Source organism: Sminthopsis crassicaudata, chromosome 1, assembly GCF_048593235.1.
Source record: "Sminthopsis crassicaudata isolate SCR6 chromosome 1, ASM4859323v1, whole genome shotgun sequence".
NCBI lineage: Eukaryota > Metazoa > Chordata > Mammalia > Dasyuromorphia > Dasyuridae > Sminthopsis > Sminthopsis crassicaudata.
Genome location: NC_133617.1, coordinates 601,533,638 through 601,559,707, shown reverse-complemented (window position 1 = coordinate 601,559,707; position 26,070 = coordinate 601,533,638). Strand labels below are relative to the sequence as shown.

General features: G+C 35.1%; 1 protein-coding gene across 2 annotated transcripts in view; it reads left to right on the top strand.

Moving 5' to 3' along the window:
* The first annotated feature begins 451 nt into the window (after positions 1-451).
* The window catches only part of MAP3K1 (mitogen-activated protein kinase kinase kinase 1), a 69,889-nt gene continuing 44,270 nt past the window's right edge, over positions 452-26,070 (top strand). The window contains exon 1 of one of the 2 annotated variants that reach the window (XM_074282481.1): positions 452-927. In XM_074282481.1, coding sequence (XP_074138582.1) covers positions 467-927 — 461 coding nt within the window. In that variant the 5' untranslated portion in view covers positions 452-466. Of the gene's footprint in view, positions 928-1,355; positions 2,022-26,070 lie in introns of those variants that run through there. The other variant, XM_074282482.1, reaches the window with a different exon arrangement.

Here is a 26,070-nt window from a genome sequence, read left to right as displayed (position 1 = left end):
AGGCCCGCGACTGGAGCGCGGGGGACCGGGCTACCTACGGCGCTCCCCACTCCGCTCGAGTTCCCACAGTCTCCTCCCACAACCTGAGGCGACAGCACTTCCACCACTCCCTCCTCCTACCGCTAGGGGCGTAGCTCTGCGCGTTCTCCTCCCCCCTCCACCTCCTCCTCCTTCTGCGGGCCCCACCCCTCCACCCTCCTTTCCCGGCTTCTAACGCTACTCCAATGGACCAACCGCAGCTCTCCGCCTCCGCCCCCAGCTCCGGCTGTTTTCCCCACCTTCCCCCCTCCCGGAGTCCCCCTTGCGTCGATTCCCACGTCGTTGGCGTAGCCTCCGCTACGCTCTCGGCGCTGGGCTGCCCTCGCTCCGCACACCTCCCGCCCCCAGCGAGCTCCGGACCCCTCCTCCCTCTCCTGTCCCTCCCTCCCCTTCGCGAGGACAGAGCGAATGTAGCCCGCGAGAGAAAATGGCGGCGGCGGCGGGGAATCGCACCTCGTCGTCGGGATTGCCGGGCTCCGCGGCGGCGGCGGCTAGCCCTGAAGCCGGAGGCGGGCTCCTGCGGGACGCGGGCAGCGGCGGCCGCGAGCGGACTGACTGGCGGCGGAGGCAGCTGCGCCAAGTGCGGAGCGTGGAGCTGGAGCCTCCGCTCTTCCCCGCCTCCCCGCCGCCCTCCTCGGCGTCCCCCTCCCCGGAGCCCGGGGACCCTACGCTCCCGGGGCCGCCGGCCGCTGCGGGGGGCGGCTTCCAGTCCGCAGCGCCTCCGCCCCCGCCGCCGCCGCTCGCTGCTCCCCTTGCCCGCGGCGCCTGCCAGTCCCCCGAGCCGCTGCCGCCGGACAGCGGCGCACCGAGCCCGGCGGGAGCGGAGCCCGGGGATCGGAGGGCGGCCCCGAGCGAGCCACCGCCTGCAGCTGCCGGTGCCCCCGCGAGGTAAGGAGCTACCCGCCCCGGGCGCACACGGCGCACTCGTCACCCATGCGGGACCGGAGCCCCCCACCCCTGAAATCCGCCGGCCCAGGCCGGGCTGCGGGAGCTCCCCGAATGAATGAAACTCCCTGGGGCATTTGGTGGGAGAGAGTGTCCGGAGCGGCTACGGGAGACGGGGGAAGTGCGGGGAAGCTGGAGAGTCCGCTCAGGAGAGGGGCTTCCCGGACTGGCTCCCCCCCCCACTTCACCTTCCCTGCGACTCTCCGGCATTGGGCGGGGTCCTGAGACCCACCTTTGGGGTGGGAGTGAGGGAAGAACCGTAGGTGGGTTGCGGCGGGGGGAGGGAGGGTGTTATTGTTTGGAAACATGTGAGACACCTAGTCAGTATTGCTTAGGTCTAGTTGCGGAAATGGTTGGGGGGAGGGTGTAAGTCTGTTGCCTGTGTAAACTGGTAGGTTACGGTCTGCAGACTGGGAAGTTGACCGGCCTGGGAGGTTGCCCTTGATAGACTTTTGAGGTTGACCAGTCTGGGAGGTTGATCAGTTTCCGAAGTTGAGAGGTTGCTCTGTGGAGACGAATCCACTCAGAGTTCCTAGTCTGCAAATCTGCATTTACCCGGAAGGCAGCTCCTAGGGGCGGCCACGGGGGTGGAGGTGCTGGCCTGGAGCTCCCCGTGTTTGCTGAGTGGGCGGGGAAGCAGCTGCGGAGGAGAAGATGCCCCAGGGACTGGGTGTCCCCAGAACTAGTGGGCTCCTTGCGGAGGCTGTGGGAGCCCTGGGCTGCTTGGCGCTTGGGTGTCCTGCAGAAGTGAGATTGGACCTGAGCGGAACTGTCTAGGCTGCTGCTAGGGCTGGAAAGAGGGAGCCGGACTGAAGGGCGCGGGAGGTCCGGTCTCGGGGGTTCTAGAACCTAGAAGGCAAGAACGAGATCTGGAGCCAGGGCTGTTTGAATGGTGGTGGTGAAGAAGGAAGCTAGATCCCGGGCGGCCCGGGTCTGGCTGTGTTGTGCGTGACAGACAGAACCTGCTGTCTTCGAGCGGGGATCTTGCACGCCGCCTGGCTTCAGCTTGCCCTGCAGAAGACTAAGTTCTGTGGCAGGTAACCGGGCAGTTTGGGGCTGGCTGGATGGCTTTTCGGATTGGGAGAATGGCGAACCGAGATCAGAGCTGGTGGAGGCAGACAGGCTGCAAACTCAGGATGGCAACAATCTTTGCAAACTTCTGAGTATTCACGCTTAAGTACCCGTTGGGCCTAGAATGCTTTGAACTGGTAGCTTGCTGGAGCTGAATTTATATGACTCCTGTTTGAGATGCCTTTGAAGTTTGAATTTACTTGGGTGGCTAAAGATCCTAGACCGGATGTGTCAGTCGTTCGGTTTCCTAGCCACCTAACCCGTTAACTGCCACCACAATCCTCTCACCTCTGGAAGAGAGTGGGGCGCACTTTACATAGCTTCACTCACCCTAGCAGCAAACGCTGCCACCTTACGAAATTCCAGTAGCAACAGCATGATATACTATTTAAAATCTCAAGTTCTTTTCACTTCCGCTCAGAGAACAGCAGTAATGTGACTAAGAAAAACGATCAAGTTTTTTTTTGGGTTTTTTTTTTTTTTTTTTTTGGCTTTTATTTAGTGACAACTCTGAAATACTCTGTTAAAGGAAATCATTAAATGTGACAGTTGCATTTAAAGAAAAACTCATCATTGAGTAATTAAAGAGCCTGAATTGTTGGGAAGTTAATGTTTTGAATCTTTTGAATTTTTTTTTTTTGACGTAGTGGTATTGCACTGATTCCAGTAAGAAGTCCTGATGCCTATTTAGACTTCCACACATATATAATTTTGATTTATGTGTGTAAGCTTTTAAAATGAAAATCACTTCTTCAAAGAATTTCCCTACTCCTGATTTATGGCTAAAATGATTTGACATAATTTGACTATGAGCTTGGTTGTTTTCGTTTCATTAAAGCTGCAGTGTTATGACTTAAATCCTTAAAGAACATTTTAAAATATACTCAGAAACACTGCTAAGTCCCTCAAGACATAATGAAAACTGATGAGCCTTTACCTAGGTTTTTGCATAAGTGTTTTTGGTAAATATATAACAAATTCTGCAAAGTACTAATTGTTATATTTAATATTTAATTTCCTTTGTATGGTGTTCATTGGAGCTGGATCACATCATTTAACTGGAAAAATGCTTTTTTTGTTGAAGTAATTTGTATTACATGTTAGAAATGTAAAGTCTAGAATTTTAAAGTCAAAAAATTAATTTTATTTTTTTCTGTTCTGATAGATTTATAATTTAAAAAAACCATAACTTTATGTGGTTGTTGGCCGTTTAAAATATATATCTGAACTTGTTAGGCCGAAGTTAGTATGTTAACATTCGCCAGATGTTTGGAAGTAGATAAGAGCAAACAAAATAGAAATAACACACACAAACATTGGTCACCTAAAATCTTAAGCTTTCCTCAGATCGTAGCTTCAAAGCTAAAAGGGATTTTAGAGATCATTTAATCCTATTCTCTCAATTTATAAATGAGGAAATCATAGCCTCCAAAAAGCATGACTTTTCCAAAGTCACACTGCTGGGAAGTAGCTTAACCAAGGCTTTGAACTACATGGTTATTTTCAGAATGCAGGCATTGAACAATTAATTTTTTCTCCTGTTCTGTGACCTGGATGTTTTCTTTTTGTTCTCCTTTTAGAGTAAATTAAAAATTGTACAGTATATAAGTGAATATCAAAATAATTTCTTGAAAATTGAATTGAACTGTCATTGGAGGCAGTTTGTATAGTACATCAGAATTAAAAAAAAAACATATATAGTATGTGAAAATAAAAGGAAAAATCAACAAGGACAGTTAGGCCACTTTAATTAGAATCTATTAAGGGTTTATCAAAATTGAAACCATATCTGAATAATTTTGTGTAAATTTTTTAATATTTTCCAGTTTGTTTAACATGTTGAAAGATTTCATGATTGCTTTGACAACTTGGACTTAAGACTATCAAAATTTTTTCTTCATTTCCCCTTAAACTTGATTTCTTAGTTTAATCTTTCTTAATGTAAGTGATAAAAGTTTATTTTTTAACAACACTTTACTTTCTACTTTCCAGTTGTAATTTAAATCCTTTGAAGGTACAAGTTGAAGAAAAATCTGCTAAAACATTAAGAGTAAGAAAACTAAACATAAAATTTACAAACTCTTGGCAAAATAATGATGGCAGAAAAGCTCATTTCTAGGGTTTTCTTGTTTTTAGGAATATTTCCAAATATGTCTGAACTCCTTGAACTCCAGGTGGTTTAGTTATTTCCATGTTTTGATCACAACTTCTAGTTTTTGATATAGAAAATGAAAAAAATATATTGGTACTATGTTGCATATTGGTGTATGTAGATTTTTATATTTAAAAGTTCTATGCCTATATTTTGTCCAGAGGAAATGATGTTCCAGATGTCCAGAGTGAATTGATGTTTAATCACAGTATTAAAGGATTTCTTTTTTTTCCCCATGGGTTTACTTACTGCTTTTGGAGAAAAATTACACTGTTATTACTTTTCCTTAAACAGGCAGTAGGGAGTTTAGTAGATATAATGATTCTATCCTATTCTTACATCTTAATTCCCCCCTCAAACTATCAGTTTGCTAACCCCATAAAAGAACAAAGCATGCTATACCTTTTAATTTTTGTCTAACAAAGAAATTTCATAGCCTTCTTTCCTGTATTATTCATCATTTACATCTTTTGTTTACCTATTTTTATTAGAAAGGTAAACATCACTGTAATTGTTAAAATGACTTTGCTTGTAGGCATATCATATCATTAGGAAATTGCTCAAAGAAATAATGAAATCAGTATTTTACTAAAAATTTTGTGGGTGTCATTTATAAACTTATTAAAACTAGGTAATTGCAGAAGTTTGAATTAAAATGGTGATTGTATTCACTAAAAACAGTTTAATATAATGTTGAAAGAGAAAAATCAGGGGCAGAAATTGTTGCCAATTTTTGTTTTCTTTTCATATCTGATTTTGGCAAGGGTGAGTGGTTAACCAGCATTCCTTAATGTATGATTTTTTTTAATACACTATAATAACTCCATTTTGTTAGATACAAAACACAGGAAGTAGTTCTGTTCATTGATATTCTTTCAAGACTTCATTATCACCCACAATCATAATATGTATTTTCTAAAAAGGTTTCTTAGTATAGGTTGGTTTGGGGGTTTTTTTGGGTAATAAAGAATACTAAAATAGAGGAAGAAAAGAATCCTAAACTAGTTGCAGCTTGCTCCTTTTGGGCCTGCAGATCATTCTGCAGTCCTTAATTGTGTGCATTCCAAAATCAGAAATGGATAAAGATGCTAACTAAGGTAATAATAATGAGTGGTGTGTTAGGAAGAAAAAAATTGGAGTTTTATAAGTGAAATGACAGTGATCTGAAGGAGAAAAAAGTAACTGTTAAATATTACACTACTTTTTGGGGAGATCTTGATGGGGTTGTCTTTTGAGGTAGAATTCTAAAGTATCTTGATCCAAGATGGTTTTTATACTTGCCCTAATCCTAACTTACCTGCTTGTGTTTTAAGATATGTGTTTCTTAAACTTGAATGTTTTCCTTTCCTTGATGACTGATTTATAGTGATCTCACATTTGACAAAACTAATTTTAACTCTAACAGAACCTATATGAAGAGAAATGAAATATTAAAAATAAAGCCAAAGTTTCATTGTCCTTGCAAAAAAAATTGACTTTATTGAGAAAATTATTTGCCAGAATTGCTTAATTCTTGTATAACAGCTTAGTGAGATCAGTTAGATGTTCTCTTCACTTTAAGTGTAAAGGGGGGCGCACAGTTGTAATTTAAAGAATGTCAATTGAAAACATGCTCAATAAAATATTCAAATAGCAATTATCCTCTGGAATTAAAGTGGCTTATGCAAAAATATTTTTATAGGATAGAAACTATGATTTAATTTTTGATGTGCTGAATTATCTTTCTTCCTCAAATCATTAAATTAGTGATATTTGGTATACTTTTCTATAGACTAGTACATTGTTTTGGCCCTGCTAGTAAATTATAGGACTTGCTTACCGATGCATATAAAATGTGCTTGCTATAACCTGGACACACATATGATGATATTTATTGTGCTAATGTTTAAGTAAAACCTTCGGGGGAAAAGAGTTGTTTTGTATAGATTATAGTGATAGACTATAAGGAAAGCAAAATTACAAAGTTAGTATTAAAAGTAATGCATACTTATTTATGGAAAATCTTGATGAGATCTCCAAGCCATAGTTGCTTTTTCAGATAAAAGTCAACAGAAAATTCTATTTTACAGCTGAGTAGGTGTGGAAGCCACTGGGGCATTAAGTGTAACTGAGATGTTGCATTCTTTATTTGGGAAGATTCCATATAGCCTTCAAGGTTAGCATGACACAGGGTACATTGTTGTGAAGTTTATTCCACTTTCTATTTGTATCTTTTGAATATTAGTGTTTCATTCTATTGTTGGGGGCAGGGGAATAATCTCTCTTGCTATTGCCTGGGATGTGTGCTACATTTCCAGTTTATGGTGTTGGCAAAAGACTCAAGATACTGATTAGTTTTAAATTGCCCCTGCCTACACACTTTGAGCAGTACACATAGGACTACAAGTTTGGGCATGATATTCACTTACAAGAGAAAATCAAAATGGGGATGTGGAAAGCAAGAAAGGGGATAAAAGTCATTATCTGCCAATACTGGCTTTTAAATACAATTTCTATTATTAATAGCAGTTGTGTCAGCTAATACTGAAATGTCAGGAAATGTACAGCATACTCTGTTTAATTTAAGGAAAAAATACTTGAGATTAATTAATATTGTCATATAATGTTACATAAGGTTGATTTAATACTTTATGCTGATAGGAAGTGTTTTACTGTTAGGATGTTTACATCTCTTGGAAAATCAAATGAAATTACTTGATTGAGTTCATCAAGGTAATTTGGATTTTCTTTCAAGGAAAAGTAGAATGTACATTTGTTTTAAAGCCACTAGACAAGTACTTTTGAAATGCTTATTTCCTTCCCATTTCTCTAACTTTTGGAAGTAAGACTAATAGATACCTTTAAACTCAGTATTGCAGCTGACATCATTCTTTTCCTTCTCATTATTCAATTTTTTTGCTTGTAAAGTGTGTAAATATAATGGTACAATATATTGTTAACAAGATAAAGAAGACTGGGGTTGATTGATGCTTATACACAGACTACCATTAAGATATTCTTTGTTACCAGAATAATTTATGATACCTTGCCAGATAAACATCAAAATAGTGTCCATTAATTTGATTTTCTTAAGTAGCTATCTTAACATTTGCTTTAACTGAAGATCCTTAAATTTTTATTATAACATTTTTGGCTATAAACTGATTAAGATATTGAGCTTCTTGAAGGGTAATACAACAGTATTTCATCTTTTTATGAAATTTCATACAGTATTTCATATAAATGCAATCTTGTGTTTCCACAGTTGATGTGTATTGAAATTTAAGCAATCATTGATTGTAGATACTAGTTAGTCTATATGGACAAATTAAAATATTGTGATCCATTGGTGTGGATTCAGTCTTAATATTGCTTGCCTACTCATCTTTTGCACTTGTCTGTTTATATGAAGTCACGGAGAGTGCAGAACCTAGAGTTGACAAAACCAGAATTTATATTGTACCTCATTCATTTTTGCTAGGAAGTCATTTTGAATGGGAGATGTTAATAACACCTGCTTCATAGGGTTATTGTGAGGATCAAATGAGATAAGACATGTCAAGTACTTTGTAAAGTCTTAAAGAGACATGTAAATGTTACCTATTTTGTTGTTACATTTAGAAAGATTTAGAATCAGAAGATGGCATTGAAATCCATCCTGCTCAAGAGCATTACTACCTGTGTCACTTTAAGCATGTCATCTAATCTCTTGTGTCTCAGGTTCTTTATAAAGTGTCAGACTAGATAGATAATATGATATTTGAGATCCTTTGAAATTTTGTTCATATGATCCTGATAATAAAAGATTTTAAGAAACTCGTTTTTACTTTCAAATCTAAGAGATTAATCCAAAGCTTTTAAAAAAATCAATAAAAGTGAGTCCTTTGAGTGAGTATTTCAGTACTTCCAGGACCTGTAATTTCATTGGTATGGGTATTCCTTCTGCTAGTGAAGATGAGTCTACTCACTAATTTAATTAATTGTCTTTGAAAGTTGCCATGGCTGAAAAATTCACCACCAACTTGTCAAATCTCTCCAAACATAGCTGGGTGCTTTTAGGAGCACTGACAAGCAGGTCATCCCTGGGCTCATGATCAATTGCTTCCAGCTTGGCAAGTTTACTCTTACTCATCGAGGCTTTAAAAATTCAGGGTTACCTCTATACTATGCTACTCTGAACAAAAACTCTGAATTTCTATAATATTTCATTGCTCAAGTTTTTACTGATTCATTTTGGTTTTTTCTCCATTGGGTTAAATTAATGGAAAAGTCCTGAACTTGGAGACAGAGACTTATTTTCTTTTTCAACTCATCTCCTAAATAGTATCACTGGGCACATTACAACTCCAGTTTCAATTTTCTTATCTGACAAATGGTCAGATAAGAATCTGATTCTTACATAATCTAAGATAATTTATGTAAATTTTACAGTGGCAGTTATTAATATAGAGTAAATGTTGAGGACACAGGTTTCCCCCATTTGATTAAGAGATTTTTTCCCTACCCTCTTTCCTCTCCTCAAAAATGCTGCTTTTTTTTAGTTCATCTTTGAGTAGGGTTTCTGTTGGTATTTCCAAACAGGTAGAAAAATGTTATCTTGGTGCTGAACTTTTAAAAATTATGCCAAATCTGACATTTTTTTCCCTGAAACTGAAGTCCTTAAAAAAAAGCAAAGCAATGGCAGATAAACCTAAGTTAAATAAGAGATTCTTCTGATACTTTTAATAATTCCCTTTTGTGGAATCTAAGCTCTTCTTATATTGAATTCTGCTCTTTATTAGTGGTATTTTAATGAAACTGTTGGATTCAGAAGTATTGTAGCCCTTTAGTATTACCCAAACTGTATTGACTGTTGTTTGAAATATATTCATTTTAAAGTACCAAAGGTGCTTCTGTATGCCCTTTTTAAACAATTTATCTATTCAGAGTATAGCATATGGAAAGCTTAAATACAACATGCCTTCTTTGCCTCTTTTTTATTGGAATATTGGCCACAGAGAAATTTTGACTATGGTGACAGTTCTAAAGGCTTCACTGATTGGGGCCAAGTCTTCTCCTTTTTTTCCTAATGTGTTATTTTTTTCACAAAGCAATTGAATCACAGCACAAATAAGTAAATTTGCTGCATTTGATATAACAAATTAATTTCAAATTCTTCTTAACTTCCACGAATGACATTGTTTTCTCTTAATAGTTCTCCTGTTTGATCATTCTTTTTAGAGGTGAGGGTGGGGGGCAGATATTGTTGCTTTATTCATTAGTATGCTAAATGATGACCCACCAATTTAATTTGCTCATATAAAGGAATATATATATATACATATATACACACATATATATGTGTGTATATATGTATATATATGTGTGTGTATATATATGTATATACACACACATACATACATATATACATACCTTTAACTTGGTTTTATTCATATTCTTTGGGTATTTGCAACAAAAGTCTGACTACATAGAATGAAAATTAAGTCAGTGGCTTTTCCAAATCTAGGGTGTTGTTGTTTTTCTCCTTTTCATCATTTCTATAAATTTCTTGGAGAAAATTTTGTTAGTTCCAACTTTGTACCCTTTTCTTTCTTTTCTTTTCTTTTTTTTTGTTTTTGTTTTTGTTTTTGTTTCATTCTCTTAGTTGATGGCAATGACATCTCTGGACATAATTATGAACATAATAAATGTCTTTCTTATCTATCATTACCATCCAAGAGTCTTCAATTATTCCGTAGCAGCTTATTTGTTGATTAGATCTAGTGTAATAATTTGTAAGTTTATGTACATTTTTAAATCTCAAAGATGATTCAGCCTCAGTGGTTTTTTTTTTAATTAAAGCTTTTTGTTTTCAAAATGTATGCACAGATAATATTCAACATTCACTCTTGCAAAACCTTGTGTTCCAAATTTTTCCCTTCTTTTCCTCTTCTCTCCTCCCCCAGACAACAAGTAATTCAATATATGTTAAATATGTGCAATTCTTCTGTACATATTTTCACAATTAAAAGGCTGCACACACAAAAAAAAATCAGATCAAAAGGGGAAAAAAATGAGAAAGAAAACAAATGCAAATAAACAAAAAAAGAGTGAAAATACTATGTTGTGATCCACACTCAGTTCTCACAGTCCTTTCTGTAGGTACAGATGGCTCTTCCATCACAAGATCATTGGAACTTCAGCCTTGGTCTTAATCCCAGTTTCTTTTGGGATTTTATTGCTTTTTACCAATTTTTCCTTTTTGTTTTTTGTTATTGTTGTTTGGGTTTTTTTTTGTTGTTGTTTTTTTTTTTTTGGTTTGTTTGTTTCATGTGTGAATCTTGAAGACAGCATATGTTGCTGTTTGAATCCTCTTTATTTTTATTTTACTCTTCTTTTTAAGTGAGATAATTTTGCTACTATATTGAACAGAACACATTTATTTTTGCTTCCATGATTCTTCACATAGATTTGGTTTAAATGACCATCTGCTAGGGAGAACAAAAGATAAGATCTCTTGTTTTAACCTTAGCAAAGAGAATATTTTGACTATAGAAGAACATATTTATAATACTGGTATCATTTGATTAGCAAATGGACCTCTTATGCCTGATACACTGGTATGACCATCTCGTTCAGCCTCTGACTTTTTATTTCATTCTTGTTTGTTGTATTCTTCTATCTCCTGTCTCCTTGGCATGGATGGATAGCTTGCATTTATGTAGCTCTTGAAGTTTTTTGAAGGACTTCACATACATTGCTTCATTTGATCCTCATGATAATTTTAGGAAAGATACTATTTTTTTTTTTTTTTTAATTTTACAGATGAGGAAGCTGAAATTCACCAAGATTAAGTAACTTGGACATAGTCATCTAGCCAATATATTTCTGAGACAGAATTTAAACATAGGTCTTCCTTAAATCCCAAATCTCTATAATATCGTGTCCTAAAGTTCAGGCCTGTGCTGTCAGCTACTTGGGTGGACTTTTTCTCTTGGAATTGCTCCTTAAATTTGTCCTCCTTAACTTTTGAAGCCACTACTGTCTTCTTAGTTATCAAGATTCTTAACCTTAGAGTAACCCTTGACTCTCTTCCTCTTCCTTTATATTTAATTAGCTGCTGATAGTCTATTTGTCTCTCTCATGTATCCATTTCTGTCCTCATAGCTGTACAGTAATTCCAGCATTTATCAAGTTGGATTTCATGTACAAAGAGTATCCCAAAGACCATAGGGCTGCTTTAAGCAAACCTAGTCTTTTGGGACATCCTCTATAATTATCTTCTAATTGTTCTTCCTTCTGATCTTTGTTCAGTCTGTCCTCCATGAACCTTCCCAATTAGTTAACTAAGGCACAGGCTGCAAACTCTGTTGTCATACATTTTGAGCGGCCTCCCCTTGTCTCCAAGTTTATCTTCTACAACACCTCTCTGCCTAGAATTTTACATCTTTACTGTGGACTGGCTGCCACTTACTTACCTTCTATTCTTGCTCGATACTTTTTCTTTTTCATGAATAGGCCTACTGACTAATGCTTGAAATTGACATTCTATTATTTACTTCCACACATTTGCACAAGTTATTGCCCATACCTGAAATAAATTCCTTCCTCCTGCCTACTCTTTGATGGTCGTGCTCTTTGAGGGTCAGCTCAGCTACCTTGTCCTTTGTGAAGACTTCCTTGATACTTTGAATTGATAATACCCAATTTCCCATATATTATTTATTTCATTATATTGTATCTTTAGTTGTGTACATGGTCTGCCTCCCCACCTCCAATAGAATGTGAACTCCAAAAGGAGTTCTATTTTTTGTCTTTGTATGCTCAACCCCTAATGTAGTGTTGTACTCAGTGAATGGGAATGAGGAGGAAATAAGCATTTTAATATAGAATCTACTATCTACCAGGCACTATGCTAAGTGTAAAATAAATATTATTTCATTTGATCATTAAATAATCCTGGAAAGGGATGCTATTATTATCCCCATTTTAAAACCAAGGAAACTAAGGTAAACAACTTAAGTGACTGTCCAGGATTATATAATTTAATAACGTTATCTGAGACTGATTTTGAACTCAAGTCTTAATGACTCCAAGTCCAGTGCTTTATCTGCTGTTCTGTCAATAACTTTAGCTTCTACCTATATAGACTCAGGAAAAATGTCTACTGCTAACAGAGGGATGATAGATTGCATGTTAAATACTGTATATCCCTTTTGAAACAGACTTTATTGAGAGTCAATCTACTCTTTATCAGAGATGATAAACCTAGTGAATTCTTATTCCTGAAGTCTAGTGAATTCTTAATCCTGAAGTTCTCTTGTCAAAGTCTGATTTCTGGTTGTCTATTTTACAATGCTTCTTTTGAGGGAATGAAAGAGCCAAGTAGTTTATAAACTGTTTACAGTTTCCAAGTTCTGATTAGGGTTAAATTCCAAGAGACAATGTGGATAATGTCCTAGAGAAAGACAAATAAGGCAAGCCTAGCTTATTCATTTCTTCCTTATAGTTCCCACATAAGTACTTAATGGTGGTTTAAACTTAATTGTACTGTATTTGAAAGTAAGATATTTGTTCTCTTTCACAAGTATTTTAAAAGTTCATTTGATATGTCATATTTCCATCCTGAATCATTTCTTGACAGAATAATTCAGTGATTTAGAAAACATTTTCAAGTGGAATATTTTCATTTACTGTATTTATTTATAGTGCATGGAATTATGTATTGTTTACTTCATCACATTTTAAAGTATCTGGCTATTATTTAAAAGCATGCTGCCAAACATACCAGGCTTTCCATAGAAAACTGACAATACAGTGCTGGATATGATAGTAGATATTTAGAAAATTCTTTTAAAAAGTTTTGGTGGGTTTGCCCTGATCCATTTACACTATGATCAAAAGCATATATCTCCTAGAAATTTGACTCAGCTTTGGAATAGAGTCTGGTAGTGAAACAGAACAAAGTGAATGAGACCAAAGATGTATAGAATCCGTCATCTTGGCATTATCCTCTGTATGAAATTCACAGTAAAGTCGCCTTGTTTATTTGTGGTAAAATTTGTGGTTGGATGTTAAACAGATTGTGAGAACAATGTAAATTAAAATTTCCTACTGATTTTGCACTATCATTAGAGGGTTTTCTGGAGGGTCTAAAGAATGAGAAAGGCATGAAAAACAAAACCTGCAAATGCTAGACCTGGAAATTTTGACATTTTATAGGAAAGTTTAAAATTTCAAGATGTCTTACTTTTTTTTTTTTTCTATCAATTACTTCCTTTGCCAAAATTCTGATAAATAATAAAACAGTTAATGTCTAAAATCATCTCATCAAAGAATTCAGTTACCCACCATGTAATGTGGTCAAAACTATAATGTGATAACATGTAATATTATGTCCTATGTGATAATTAATGAATCCTGAGAATTTGTCTGACTTATGCTGTAATTATTAAATATAAATACAGTAAAAGTTTAACTTTAAGAATACTCATTCTAAGCCAAAATAGCTTGTGTGTTTAACTCTTTGTGGTTTTGTATGCATGTATTTTAATATAAAGCTTCTTTTGGTTCTTACAACAGAATCATATTTTAATATTCCTAATATAAATATTATAATAATATAACAATATTAATAATATAAATATATCTATTAAATTAATATATTGATTGCAAATAAATAGGACTAAGTTAAAGTATCATAATAAAGTCTTTCTGTAACTTAAAAGTAGTGAAGCATCTTAGATGGATCTTCTTGTGTACAAAAATTCTGTTCTACAATAGTATTATGGAAAGTTTTGTTATAGTTTTTCATATTTTCTTAATGTTTGATTTTTTAAAAATGCCTTGTAATAGGCAATACAGTATTTGAAATTTTATGTGTAGTCAAATCTATCTCTTCATTATCCACTTAGGATTATCTGTGGCAAACAACCGCAGACTTAACTGTTACATAATTTACTAGTGCGTTTCCTCCCCCTTCAGCCACATGAATTTGTACATATTTGGGGAGGGAAAAGGCTTTGTATTGAGTATTATTTTTTTTTTAGTTTTTCTGTATTGAAAGTAATATTAGGCAAAAGCTTGGGAATTTTTTAATTGATTAAGACATATTTGCAAGAATCCTTAACTGTAAAAGGAGGTGATTGTACTAAGATGACCTTGGAGGTTTCTTTGAGCTCTAAATATCTGACCCTCAATATATCATGGTCTTATGATATTTCCTCTTCCCACACTATTTAAATAATGTTTCTTTAAAAATTTATCCACACCTACCCTCTACATTGCTTTTTACCTGTTTTATGCTATTTTATGAAATAGCAGCACTTCCTGTTTAAGAAAAGAAAGTATTAATTAATTGTCATTTATTAATTACTATATACTTAGGAGTTTGCTAGTTCTTCCACAAAAAATAGTGTACTCCATAGTGTTGGGATCATGAGCAACTGTGAATTCCAGAGATTAGAACTATCAGGTAAGGAGGCAGACATGGGGACAGCTGTTGAGTATATCTTGAGTCAGATGAATAGTACAGATTAAGAATTTTCAGTTCTGATTCTATACCAGAAAGGCCTGATGGGAAAAACAGGGTTCTTTTTTCAAAAGACTACTAATTTATATTAAAAGTCTCTCAATTTGATAGCATACCCTATCAATTTAAGAAATATATATTTTGTCCTTCTTTAAGTTATCTCAAGGCTAAAAGTATAGTCAGTTCCTTCAATGGAGGATCCTCATGCATTATCTTGATGGTATTCATTAGCCTTATATCTTCCTTCACATACTTCATAGATCACTCAGAAATGATTTCAGTACTTTATAGAGAATTGCGATGGTCTAGTCTAGCTCCTCTGAAGGGCTCAGAATAAGTCCTTCAATGCAAAGGTCTGGGCTAGCTCCTCCTAAGGGCTCAGAATAAGTCCTTGTCAGGATAAGCATAAGTCCTTGCCCCACGTTGTGGACGCCAATTTCTAATGTGCTGTTGTCTCCAGAGACTGCCGATCTCTCTACTCTAGAGGAGAGACTTCTCCCTCCAGAGAGCTGCCTCAAGTCTGGTCCAGACAAGACTCTTATCTCTCAAGTGCTGCCATGTTTTATCCTCCCAGAGAATGGGCATGGGATAATGCAAGGGCTTCTGGGGAAAATTACTTCAACCAATGAACTTACTCCTCCTAAGCATGCAAGCTCTTCCCCAGGAGGTCACAGAAGTAAAACTCCCAGTAAAAGCCGGAACTAGAGAATTGTCAAGTACCGACTTAGCACTTAGTAAGAACTTATCATCTCATTATCTCATTAGCACTTAGGCCATTCTGTTAGGTTCTTACTGACTGGGGCAAAATGTAGTGGAATTATAACTTCTCTAGCCCTGGAGACAATGCTTTACTTTAAAACATATATTTATTTTTAATTTAACAATTATCATAAACAAATATTTCAAAACAAAAGAACAAAAGTTACCTGTAATTTTTTAAAATGCATATATAGATTAACAAGATAATGACAATTCTACAATTAGAATCATTAGCTATATTTTTGTTTTCTTCTCTGTATTGTAAAATGTCATTGGCTGACATAGTACATTGAGGCCAAGTATAAAGACATTTATCCCTATTAAATTTCATCTGATTAACACAGTCTTTGGCATATGAAAAGCATATAAATACATTTTCATTCACCCCATCATCCCAGAAACACTTTGGACCCTCCATCTGTCATCTAGATTTTTAACTATCTTTTTTCAGCTTTGTGTCATATGCAAATTTGCTAAGTACCATCTCTGCTTTTAACAATTTTGTCAATGATCTAGGCAAACAGGACTGAGCACAAGATTTCTTGGATAATTAATATTGATTAAATCAAATTGTTAAATCAATAACTGGGTTGGAGCCAAGACAGGTAATCAATAAAAGATCTGAAGATCTTGAATACAAAACTGAGGATTTGTATTTGTACTAGAATTGTATAAATTCAAATTTAAATCCATCAGTCTTATATTAAAGACATTTCATCATTTAGTGATTGAAAGTAAGAGTTGAGGAAGATGAAGTTTGGCTTTCTCCATATAACAAGCCAGGAAAAAAAATATCATCTTTCTAATCTTAAATTATAGCAAAAATTAAATGCTTAAATGTTTAATGACTGATTTCAGGAATAAATAAAATAATGGTCTTTATTATTTAGACAAGAACAAAGCCTAAAAGAAAGAGAATAAATCGGGAAAAAAATTTATTTTACAACATAAAGATAATTCCTACAGGGAAGGAATTTAACTTTCTGGTGGGGAGAACAACTCAGAAGAGTTAAGAACCTTAACTGGGTATTTTGTTTTTACAGAAGTCATTTGGAATTAGATTAATACACCATTAGGAGGAGTAATGTCACTTGATTTATGCCAGGCACTGTGCTAAAGCACTTTACAATTATTTCATTTGATCCTTAAAACAATTTTGAGAAGTAAGCGCTGTTATAGTCCTTATTTTATAGTTGAGAAAACTGAGCCAAAAGGATTAAATGGCTTGCCTACATTTAAGCTAGTGAGTATTTAAGACTAGATTCAAATATGTCTTCCTGACTGCAAGCTCAGTGCTCTACCCGCTGTGCCACTTAGTTGCCTAATTACAATTCAAGACCTGGAAGGTAGTGGGTGAGGAAGATATATAAAGTACAGCAAGGTTACTGATGAAATCTCAGGACCAGTGAATGAAGCCTGCTGGATTCGATTCTGTCCAGAATTCAATCTTGGACATAGTTGATTGCTAGATCAATTAAGGTATTGAAAAAGAGTTCCATTGAGAGATATGCCATATTCCCCTTTGTTGTTCTACCCTGAATGTGGTAGACTTTTTATTTATTCTCAGGTGGAAATGGAAGTGGATTGCTGGCAAGTTCCTGTGACCTTCCATTGTTATTTTATGATCTGCTGATTGAGCTAATACTGATCAAGGGACTAGGGAGAGATTCTGACCCTTGAAAGATGATACAGGAGTTCTAGAGTGACTCCTTATCAACCTGCTCAAGAGAGGCAGTAGACTTCCCATGAAGTCACATTGCTAACAGATTCTGGTGTCATCTTTGAGTCTTTGGAGATCAAAGAAAGGAGACTTCAAAGAGGAAGATTCCCCAGCTCACTGCTGCAAGTGGGACAAAAGTTAACTGGTGACTTAAACTATGGGCAGGGAAATTCTTTGAGCCAAGAGAAGTGTGATAAACATGGAAGAAATTAATCTGATTAAGCACATCCCAGGAGCCTGTGGCCTAATTTTTACTCTTTCCCCCCTCCATTTTGGTCATAGATCTGGAAAAGACCTCAAAAGCCATTGGATCAACCTCCCTCAATTTATAGATGAAGAGTCTCAGTCCCTAAAAGATTAAGTAGTTTATCCAAGGTCACAGAGACCAGACAATAAAAAGTGGATTGGACAAAGGTCCTCTGATTTAGCATCAGCATTAAATAGTTAAGGGATGCCCAAAAGCCCAACTGTATTTTAGTATTGAAGCCTTGACATTAGAACCTGTTCCTACTGCCATTTCTGAGAGCCTTCTAGAAGAGGTAATAGCTACTGGATCATACTTATTATCACATGGAAAATCTCAGATCTCCATATGTCATGGAACAGTAGCAGAAAGAAGTAAAAATTAGAGCCTGACTTTCTCTTAGGAATATAGAGAAATAATATTTTTTATGCTGACATAAAAACTTTTACCATTTATATGACCACGGCTAGGGAGCCTCAACTTCTATTCTACCTTGGGAATTGTTGGACTGGGAGGAATTCTGAATTGGAACTTGGAATGCGTATCTGTAGAAATGCTAAATGAAATTAAATCATATTGTGAAGATTATACTTCATATATCTTATGGGATAGAGTTTTTGGATAGGCATGTAAACTTTACCTTCATTAATTAATAACATTTCTTTGGAAGCATGGACTCTCATACACTTGGATTTAGATAAGATTTGATGTGGAAATAAAAGCAAAATTTCCCAGATTCACTTTCCTCCCTTTACATTTGTATGTGACACCATTTTCCTAGTTAAAAACTAATTGAGGTTTAAAAATTATTTTCTTCTAAAATACAAATGTCCCTATGGAAGACTTAAATCTATGAATTATTTTAGTCAAATTGAAACACTTTGCAAGTTATGATTACTCTTTTTTCCCCCCATTAAACTTCTCAATTTGTAGCATTTTTTTAAAACATTGTCTACAATGTCAGAGCTCTGCTTGGTCTATGAGAAATTATTTATCATGTAGGTAATAGAGAATTTAAAAATAAACGTTCTGTGGGAAGTGATTTAAGAGCATGTTATCAAAAGTCTTTATTACCTTTCAGTTAGAAGGTATATAATTATATTCTTCATTGATTAATCTATGTATTCTTGATTGATTATTCTGTTGATCGAGTTAAGTCTTTCAAAATTGTTTGGTTCTACTCACTTCACTTTGCATCAGTGCATAAGTCTCCCCAGTTTCTCTGAAAACTGTAATAATTTTTTATAGCACAATAGTAATCTGTTATATTCATGCACCACAATTTGTTGAGCTATTCCCTAATTAATGGTCACTCCTTAGTTTCCAGGTTTTTTGGTACTGAAAAAAAAGGGATATTATAAATATTTCTGCATGTAAAGGACCTCTTCCTCATTCATTGTTCTTTTTTGAGATATGGGCTTAGTAGTGCTATAGTTTCTTCAAAGGCTTTATGTAATTTAGCGAGCATAGTGACGTAGTTCCAAATTGCTTTCTAGAATTGGGTGAGCCAAGTCACAATACTAAGAGAGTAAATGCTTCAGTATGGTTTTTTTCCCCTCCTGCAATCTTTCCAACATCTGTTATTTTCTGATGGATGTGATGTAAAACTTTAAGGTTGCTTTAATTTGCATTTCTTTGTTAGTGATTGGGAACACTTTTTTTCCCCCTTTATGGTTAATGTTAGCCTAGATTTATTCTCTTAAAAATTGCTTATTATCTTTTGACCATTTGTCAGTTGGGATATAAAAACTAGCAAGTGTAAATTTCATCTGCATAAATGGAAAGAAAAAACTATACCTTCTCATAATAAACTATTTTCCCTAATTATATCTTTTAAAGGTTGGGGATGTTCCTTTTTTAATAGGGTGCTACTTGGTGAATTGCCCCTTTTTTTCCCCCTCACTTGATTTATGTTAATATTTAATAACAATCAGAAAATTAATGGATTGTCCTTGTATTGATACTTCTGATTTCATCAAGATTTATTTTATATGAAGCTAATGTCCTTTAGAAAATTTTCACATATCCAATATGGTGTGGAATTTATTTTTGAATAAATCAAGTCTTTTTTGAAACAACAAAAGTAAATATGTATAATTTTTTTCTGTTTGTAAGTTTCAACAAAGCAGTTTTAAATGTCACTCCTAGAAGAAATTTGTGTTTAGATGGGTGGAGATGAGCAGTGGGATAGGAATTTGTAAAGCAAAATAGAGCTATGAAGAAATTGAAAATTTTAAGAATTTAGGTGGAATGATTGGGAAAGTTGAAAACTTGGGTCAATATCTATTGTAGATTTTAGCTGTTACAGAGTGCATAGTCACCAAGATCTGATGTAACTGATATGAGATTTATAATTTGACCTTAGCAGTTCCAAGGAACTTCCTAGCATATTGCTTGAAATCAGATTGGAAATTTGGAGACTTTCATTGGTCGTTAGTATAATACTTTAATGTTTGATCTTTTATTATATTAAATAAGTTCATCTTGAACGGTCCCACAGCTCTAGTGGGATATTTAGGTGCAGATATTAGGATAGGCATTTAGAGGTGCTATGCAGGCAGCTCTGATTGGGTTTGGAGATCATTTGAATAAAGATGAAAATTGAAGTTATGGAACAATATGGATGAGATTGCCAACAGAGATCATGGTGAAGGGAACAGACTAAGGACAACCTTTAGGAACTACACACACACACACACACACACACACACACACACACACACACACACAGTCTTTTAAAAAAAAAGTATGGGATAAGAGATCAAGAAAAATTCATACAAATTGAAGAATCAGGATGAGCAGTTTCATGAAAGCCAAGAAAGGAAAGTATCCAAAAGAATGATAATGATGTCAAATTGAATAAAGTTCTAGGATATCAGTGAAGATTAAAATTGAAATGAGGTTAAAGGGAGAGGAAAAACATTCAAGATTTGTATTAGATACTTTGCCAAAATGGTTAATTGTAAGGACAAGACTGAAAGAAGGAAATGAAGCCAGAATTGGGGCTTTGAGAGAGAGAGATCAAAGAGTAATATAGCATGAGAGGCCACTAGTATAGTTAGAATAAGTGTTTGTGATCAGTCAGAGGGACATTCGAGTTTGACATTTTGGAGGTAGAGCAATTTTAGAAGAAAGCACTTTGTACCTGTCTCATAGACATATAGAGGTCCTGGGATCAAGGTTAGTTAATGTGAAACTAGGATATTAGGATCATTAGTATGAAAATTGTGACCTCCAGAATTGATGATAGGAGTTGGAATGGGAAGACTGAATTAGAATTTATTTAAAAATAAATTCCACACCTTATTAGATGTGTGAAGAGTTATAAAGGCCATTGGCTCCTTATCAAGTAAACCATGGGGATGAAATCAGAAGTGTCAACAAAAGGAATATCCTCTAAAGTGGTAGATAGGAAAAGGAAGAGGTGAATATGTGAAAATCATAAGAAGGAGTTAAAGAGGATTGTATGTATATACACATTATGGGCCAGAACTCTGAACTTGAAACAAGGATTCTTACAAAGTGCTATAACTCAGTGGAATTGATGAGATAATGGTTATCTAGTTTAGCAGAGTGATTAATAGTTCTCTAAGTTCTGTGTGATTGATTTAATCTTACTATAAATAATGGTTTCCTAGTGAGATAAATGATTGGTTTATATTCAAAATAGAACATATAAAGCTTTGACAAACTCGGCGCCAGAGACAGACTCAGAAGGGACTTAGAGTCGGATTCATTCACTTCATCTCACAACACCCTGGTGGCTGACCTCTTGCATTTCCCCTACTGAAACCAAGGCTGGTCTGAAAGGCTCTCTAGAAAGCTGGTCAAGGCCCCAGGCAAGGAAACTAGATTGTGAAGGAGATAATAAAGGATTTGGACTTTAATACCTGGCTATTCTCCTGGTGGCTACTGAATTGAAATGAAGGCTGGTACAGAGACCTCCAGAAAACCAAACAAGAACATTACACACATATATGTATGTATGTACATATGTTTATATTTTATATATATATATGTGTGTGTGTGTGTGTGTGCATATTTTGGTGACACTTATTTTTTCAAATACTAAGTTTTTTAATAAAGTGAAATTTGTGTAGTAAGTCATGGACATTCAAAATCTGAGTATAGTCTGGGAATGAGGATAAGACTAACAGAACCTTTACCTAGGGTGGATGGGACAATAACAACTGATTAATAAGGAAAAGCCCAGCTGCTCATTTCTTAATATATCCTCTCTGCCTAAGAGAATGACCTTTACATTATTGATGTATTAAAGTGTTGAAGTATTAAAACAAACAACTAAGTAGGGAAAAAGAGAGCATCTAGCTTCTATCCATGAATTCAAGTTCCCTGGTACAGGTGGAAAGAGCTGACAGATATGATTTTCGAGCCATTGTCTACAATATTTGAAAGACAATGAATGAAAAATGGGTATGATGTTGCAAGGTTGGAGAAAAACTACTGGTCCTTTTACCACCCTCACCCCCTGGCTTTTTTTTTTTTTTTTTTTTTTTAAGATTAGGGAACTGAGTCTACAAACCAGTCTGCTTAATTTTGATTTGGGAAAATTCTACAAAGGATCATTAAAGAGAAGGTTAGCAAATATTTAGAAAGGGAAGTGATGATTATTAAGAGTCAATATGATTTGATCAAGAACAGATCATGCCAGACTAACATTTCATTTTTTGATAGACTTAAATTAGCTAAATACTGTGGTATTTAATATTTTACTTTTCCCAATTACATGTAAAGCAATTTTTAACATTTGTGTTCAAAACTTTGAGTTCCAGGTTTTCTCCTATCCTCCTTTCCCAAATCCACCCCCATTGAGAAGGTCCATGTGAAGTTATGTAAAATATTTCCATATAAGTAGTGTTGCAAAAGAAACTATAGATTTCCCCCCCAAGAAAAAACCCTTAATAAAAATAAAAATTTAAAATTATACTTCAATCTGTATTCAGACAAAATCCGTTCTTTCTCTGATTAGGGTAGCATTTTTATCATAAATCTTTCAGAGTAGTTTTGAATCATTGTATTGCTGAGAATAGCAAAGTCATTGACAATTGATGATTCCACAATATTGCTATTATTTTGTATACAGTACATTTCACTACATCAAGGAGGACTTTCCAGGTTTTTGAGAGCATTCTGCTCAGCTTTTCTTATAGAATAGTAGGATTCCATCATAATCACATAGTACTTTATTCAGCCTTTCCTCAATTGATGGGCATTTCTTCAATTTCCAATTCTTTGCCCTAAAAAAAGAGCTGCTATAAATAGTTTTGTACATATAGTTCTTTTTTTTTTTTAATCTCTTTTGGGGTATTTGCCTAATAGTGATACTGTTAAGTCAAAGAATATACAAAGGTCAAAGGATAAGCATTATTTTATAGTCCTTTAGACATAGTTCCATATTGCTCTACAGAATTTTACCTGTACTTAAGCAAAACTTTTGATAAAATATATTATTCTTAGGGAGAATATTGAAAAATATGGATTAAGTGATAATACAATCAAATGTATTGAGAACTGGTTAAATAGCTGAACTCAGAGCCATTTGTTAATAGTAATCATAGAATGGCCTGCCTTGAGAGGTCATCAGTTTTGCCCATTAAAATTTTTTCAATTTTTTCATTCCATAGGCTGAATGACTTGTTCATTATGTTATAGTGAAGATTCTTTTCTTTTATAAATTGTGCTGGATGGCCTCTGAGGTACTTTTTAGTTCTCACATTCTGAGATTTGGTGAATAAAGAGATGATAGGTCTACACATTTACTTTTGCATAGTTTTATATTTTAAGTTAAGGGATTTTGTAATTCTCTTTAGCCATCTCTAGAATAGGACTTATATGTATCAATTCAAGTTAATCATTTAGTAAGCGTCTAACATGTGAAGTACTGTGTTGTGCTAGAATTAGAGAAATGCAAAAACAGTCCCTGCCTTCTAAAAGTATAGTCTTGACCAGAGGAACAATGTGCAGTTAACGATAATGATAAGCAAGATATACAGGATAAGTTGGATTTGGTCTCATAGGGAAGACACTAACATTAAGGAAGATTAGAAGTGACTTGCAGATAGCACTTTAGCTGAAATTTTAAGAGAAAGAGAGATGAGGGAGAAAATTCCAGGTATGGGGGGACAGACTGTGAAGATAACTTGGAAATAAGGAAATTCCTTATACTAGAAGTGGTAAAGAGATCAAAGTCACTGGATTGCATTGTACATGGAGGATAGTAAGTTAGAAGAATGGAATGTAGGGAAAAGACAAGGTTATGAAGGACTTTAAACAGCAAAGAATTTTACATTTGATCATGTAGGCCTGAGGTGTTCGGACTTGAGTGCAGGCCGAACCAAATTAATGTGTAATTGAGAAATGCTTAATAAAATATAACCATTTTAATTTGTGCCCTTTATTAAGTCAGCATGCTTCCTTTAAGGAATCCTTTCTATTTAAATTTGAAATCGACATTTATTGAACAGGAAAATGTCATGATCATATTTACTTTTTAGGAAAGTCACTTGGGTTTCTAAGTGGAAAATGGGCTAGAATAGGGAAATAATATGAGAGACAAGAAGAGAAAACAAAATGCTATTACAGCAATCCAATTTGAGATGATGATTTGTATCAGGGAGTGGTAAGGTAAAGTATTGGGAAAATATTTTTAAAAGTAGCATCTTAACAAAGCAGCACCAAAGTAGTTCAATACTAAAAATGCATTTTAGTGCATAGATTTTGATAGTTTATAACTTTTTACTATTAATACATTTTTAGCAATATTAATTTTATTAATTTATAAATGTATTTATTAATACATTTAAGTTTTTTAACATAAACTATTAAAATTATGTTCTGCTCAGCTTGAGTATATTAACTAGTGGTGATTCATTTGATGGCTGATATATGCTTTTAATTTATATTGAAAGTGATTATATGGTTCTGTACAAAAAAAAAACAAACAAACAAAAAAAAAAAAACAGGTTTAGCGTTAATTTATCGCCAAAATGTCTTCATTTTGTTTTCTAAATGTTTTCTAAAAGAAAACTAAAAATTCTAGCTTTTTATTTGTTTTAGGGATCTGTGCCACTTTTAGTACCAGGTGTAAAATTATAGTCTGTCTTTAAAAGATAAGTCTTATGATTAAGTGGAGGACTAGAAAATCATGGTTTTTATTTATCATTAGATATCACAAAAATAAATGTTTTTCTATGCTACTTGAACATTTCATTAAGTTAAAATGTAAAATATTCTAATTTGAGCTTAAAGAACTGTTAATACTTTTTGCCTACTGGGCTTTCCTACTACTTAAACACTAAGCTCAACTATTTAGAATCTGAACTGTGTAAAATTGTATAGAATCTAAAAAATTTCGAATTAAATTAATAGGATTTTAAAAATAATATTTTATTCAAATCGTGACATGAAATGTTTCATAGATTTTATAATTTAGGAAAAATTTTGGATTTTATGAAACTTTTATTATTTTAAATGTTTTCCACACAGTTGTCTAGTAGAAATAAAAGGTATTCTATGGCAAAATTACAGGTTCATAGAACTTTGGTGCCATAAGAAAATTAATAAATTATTCCATCTTCCATATTTTATAGACTAGGAAAATGGAAATCTAGAAATGGTGAGTTACCCAAGTTCAGCTAGCTAATTAGGGGTAGAGACTGGCCTACAGTTTAATTTTCTTTTCTCCAGATTCCCGTGCTTTTTCATTTATTTCCTGTTGTCTATGACAGGTGCTAATAGTTCCTAATCTCACTCATACTGGTTCTAAACTTTTGAAATACTTATACTTAATGTCTTCTATTTATCAAAAAAATTGTAGGAAGGTAGAGTTTTTGAACTTTAAATTAATTGAGGATTAGTGAATGAATCAATTTTTCTCCCTCTCCTTTATTAATTTGTTTCATACAAAGTTAGATTTCTTTTCAACTGAGTTATTTCTTTAGAAAATAGAGATGGCATGACTGTTTATCCTCTTTATTTTCTCCCAGCACCTTCCTTTAGGAAAAAAAAAAGCATCTTTGACCAAAAAATCTCCATGCTTTTTGATGTATAGTTTTGCATGAAAAAGTTGTATTAAAATATATTTTAGTAATAATAATGAAAGCACCTACCAATATTTATACAATGTTTCAAAGTTTTGTGTAGCACTTTATTTATGTATTTCTAGATCCTAGCAACAGCTTGTAAAGTAGGCATCAAAGATATTGCCCCCATTTTAGAAGTAAGAAAATACCTAAGAAAATAAGTTACCATAGCCCTAATGCTGGGATGGGATAGAGAACATTGCATAGAATTGTGAGGTTATTGATCTGTTTTGCTAAAAGTTTTTCTTTCCCTTTTTTTCTTTTTAAAAATTCTTTGTTATGAGCAATGTTTCTCTAGGCAGGAAGAATTATAGGGGGATAGCTAATCAATGTAAAGACAAATATATTAAATCTATTTTAAAAAGGAAAAGCTTTGCATGTGTCCATGTAGCAAGGTTGTATTAGAGGCATCAAGGCATATTGGAGTGCTACATTCAGACCCTGTTTGATATACTAGCTTTTTGATCCTAAATCAATTACTTTGCTTTGCTTGGTCTCAAGCAAATGAGACTATTGTACTAGATGGCCTTTGTGGGCTCTTGTGGTCCC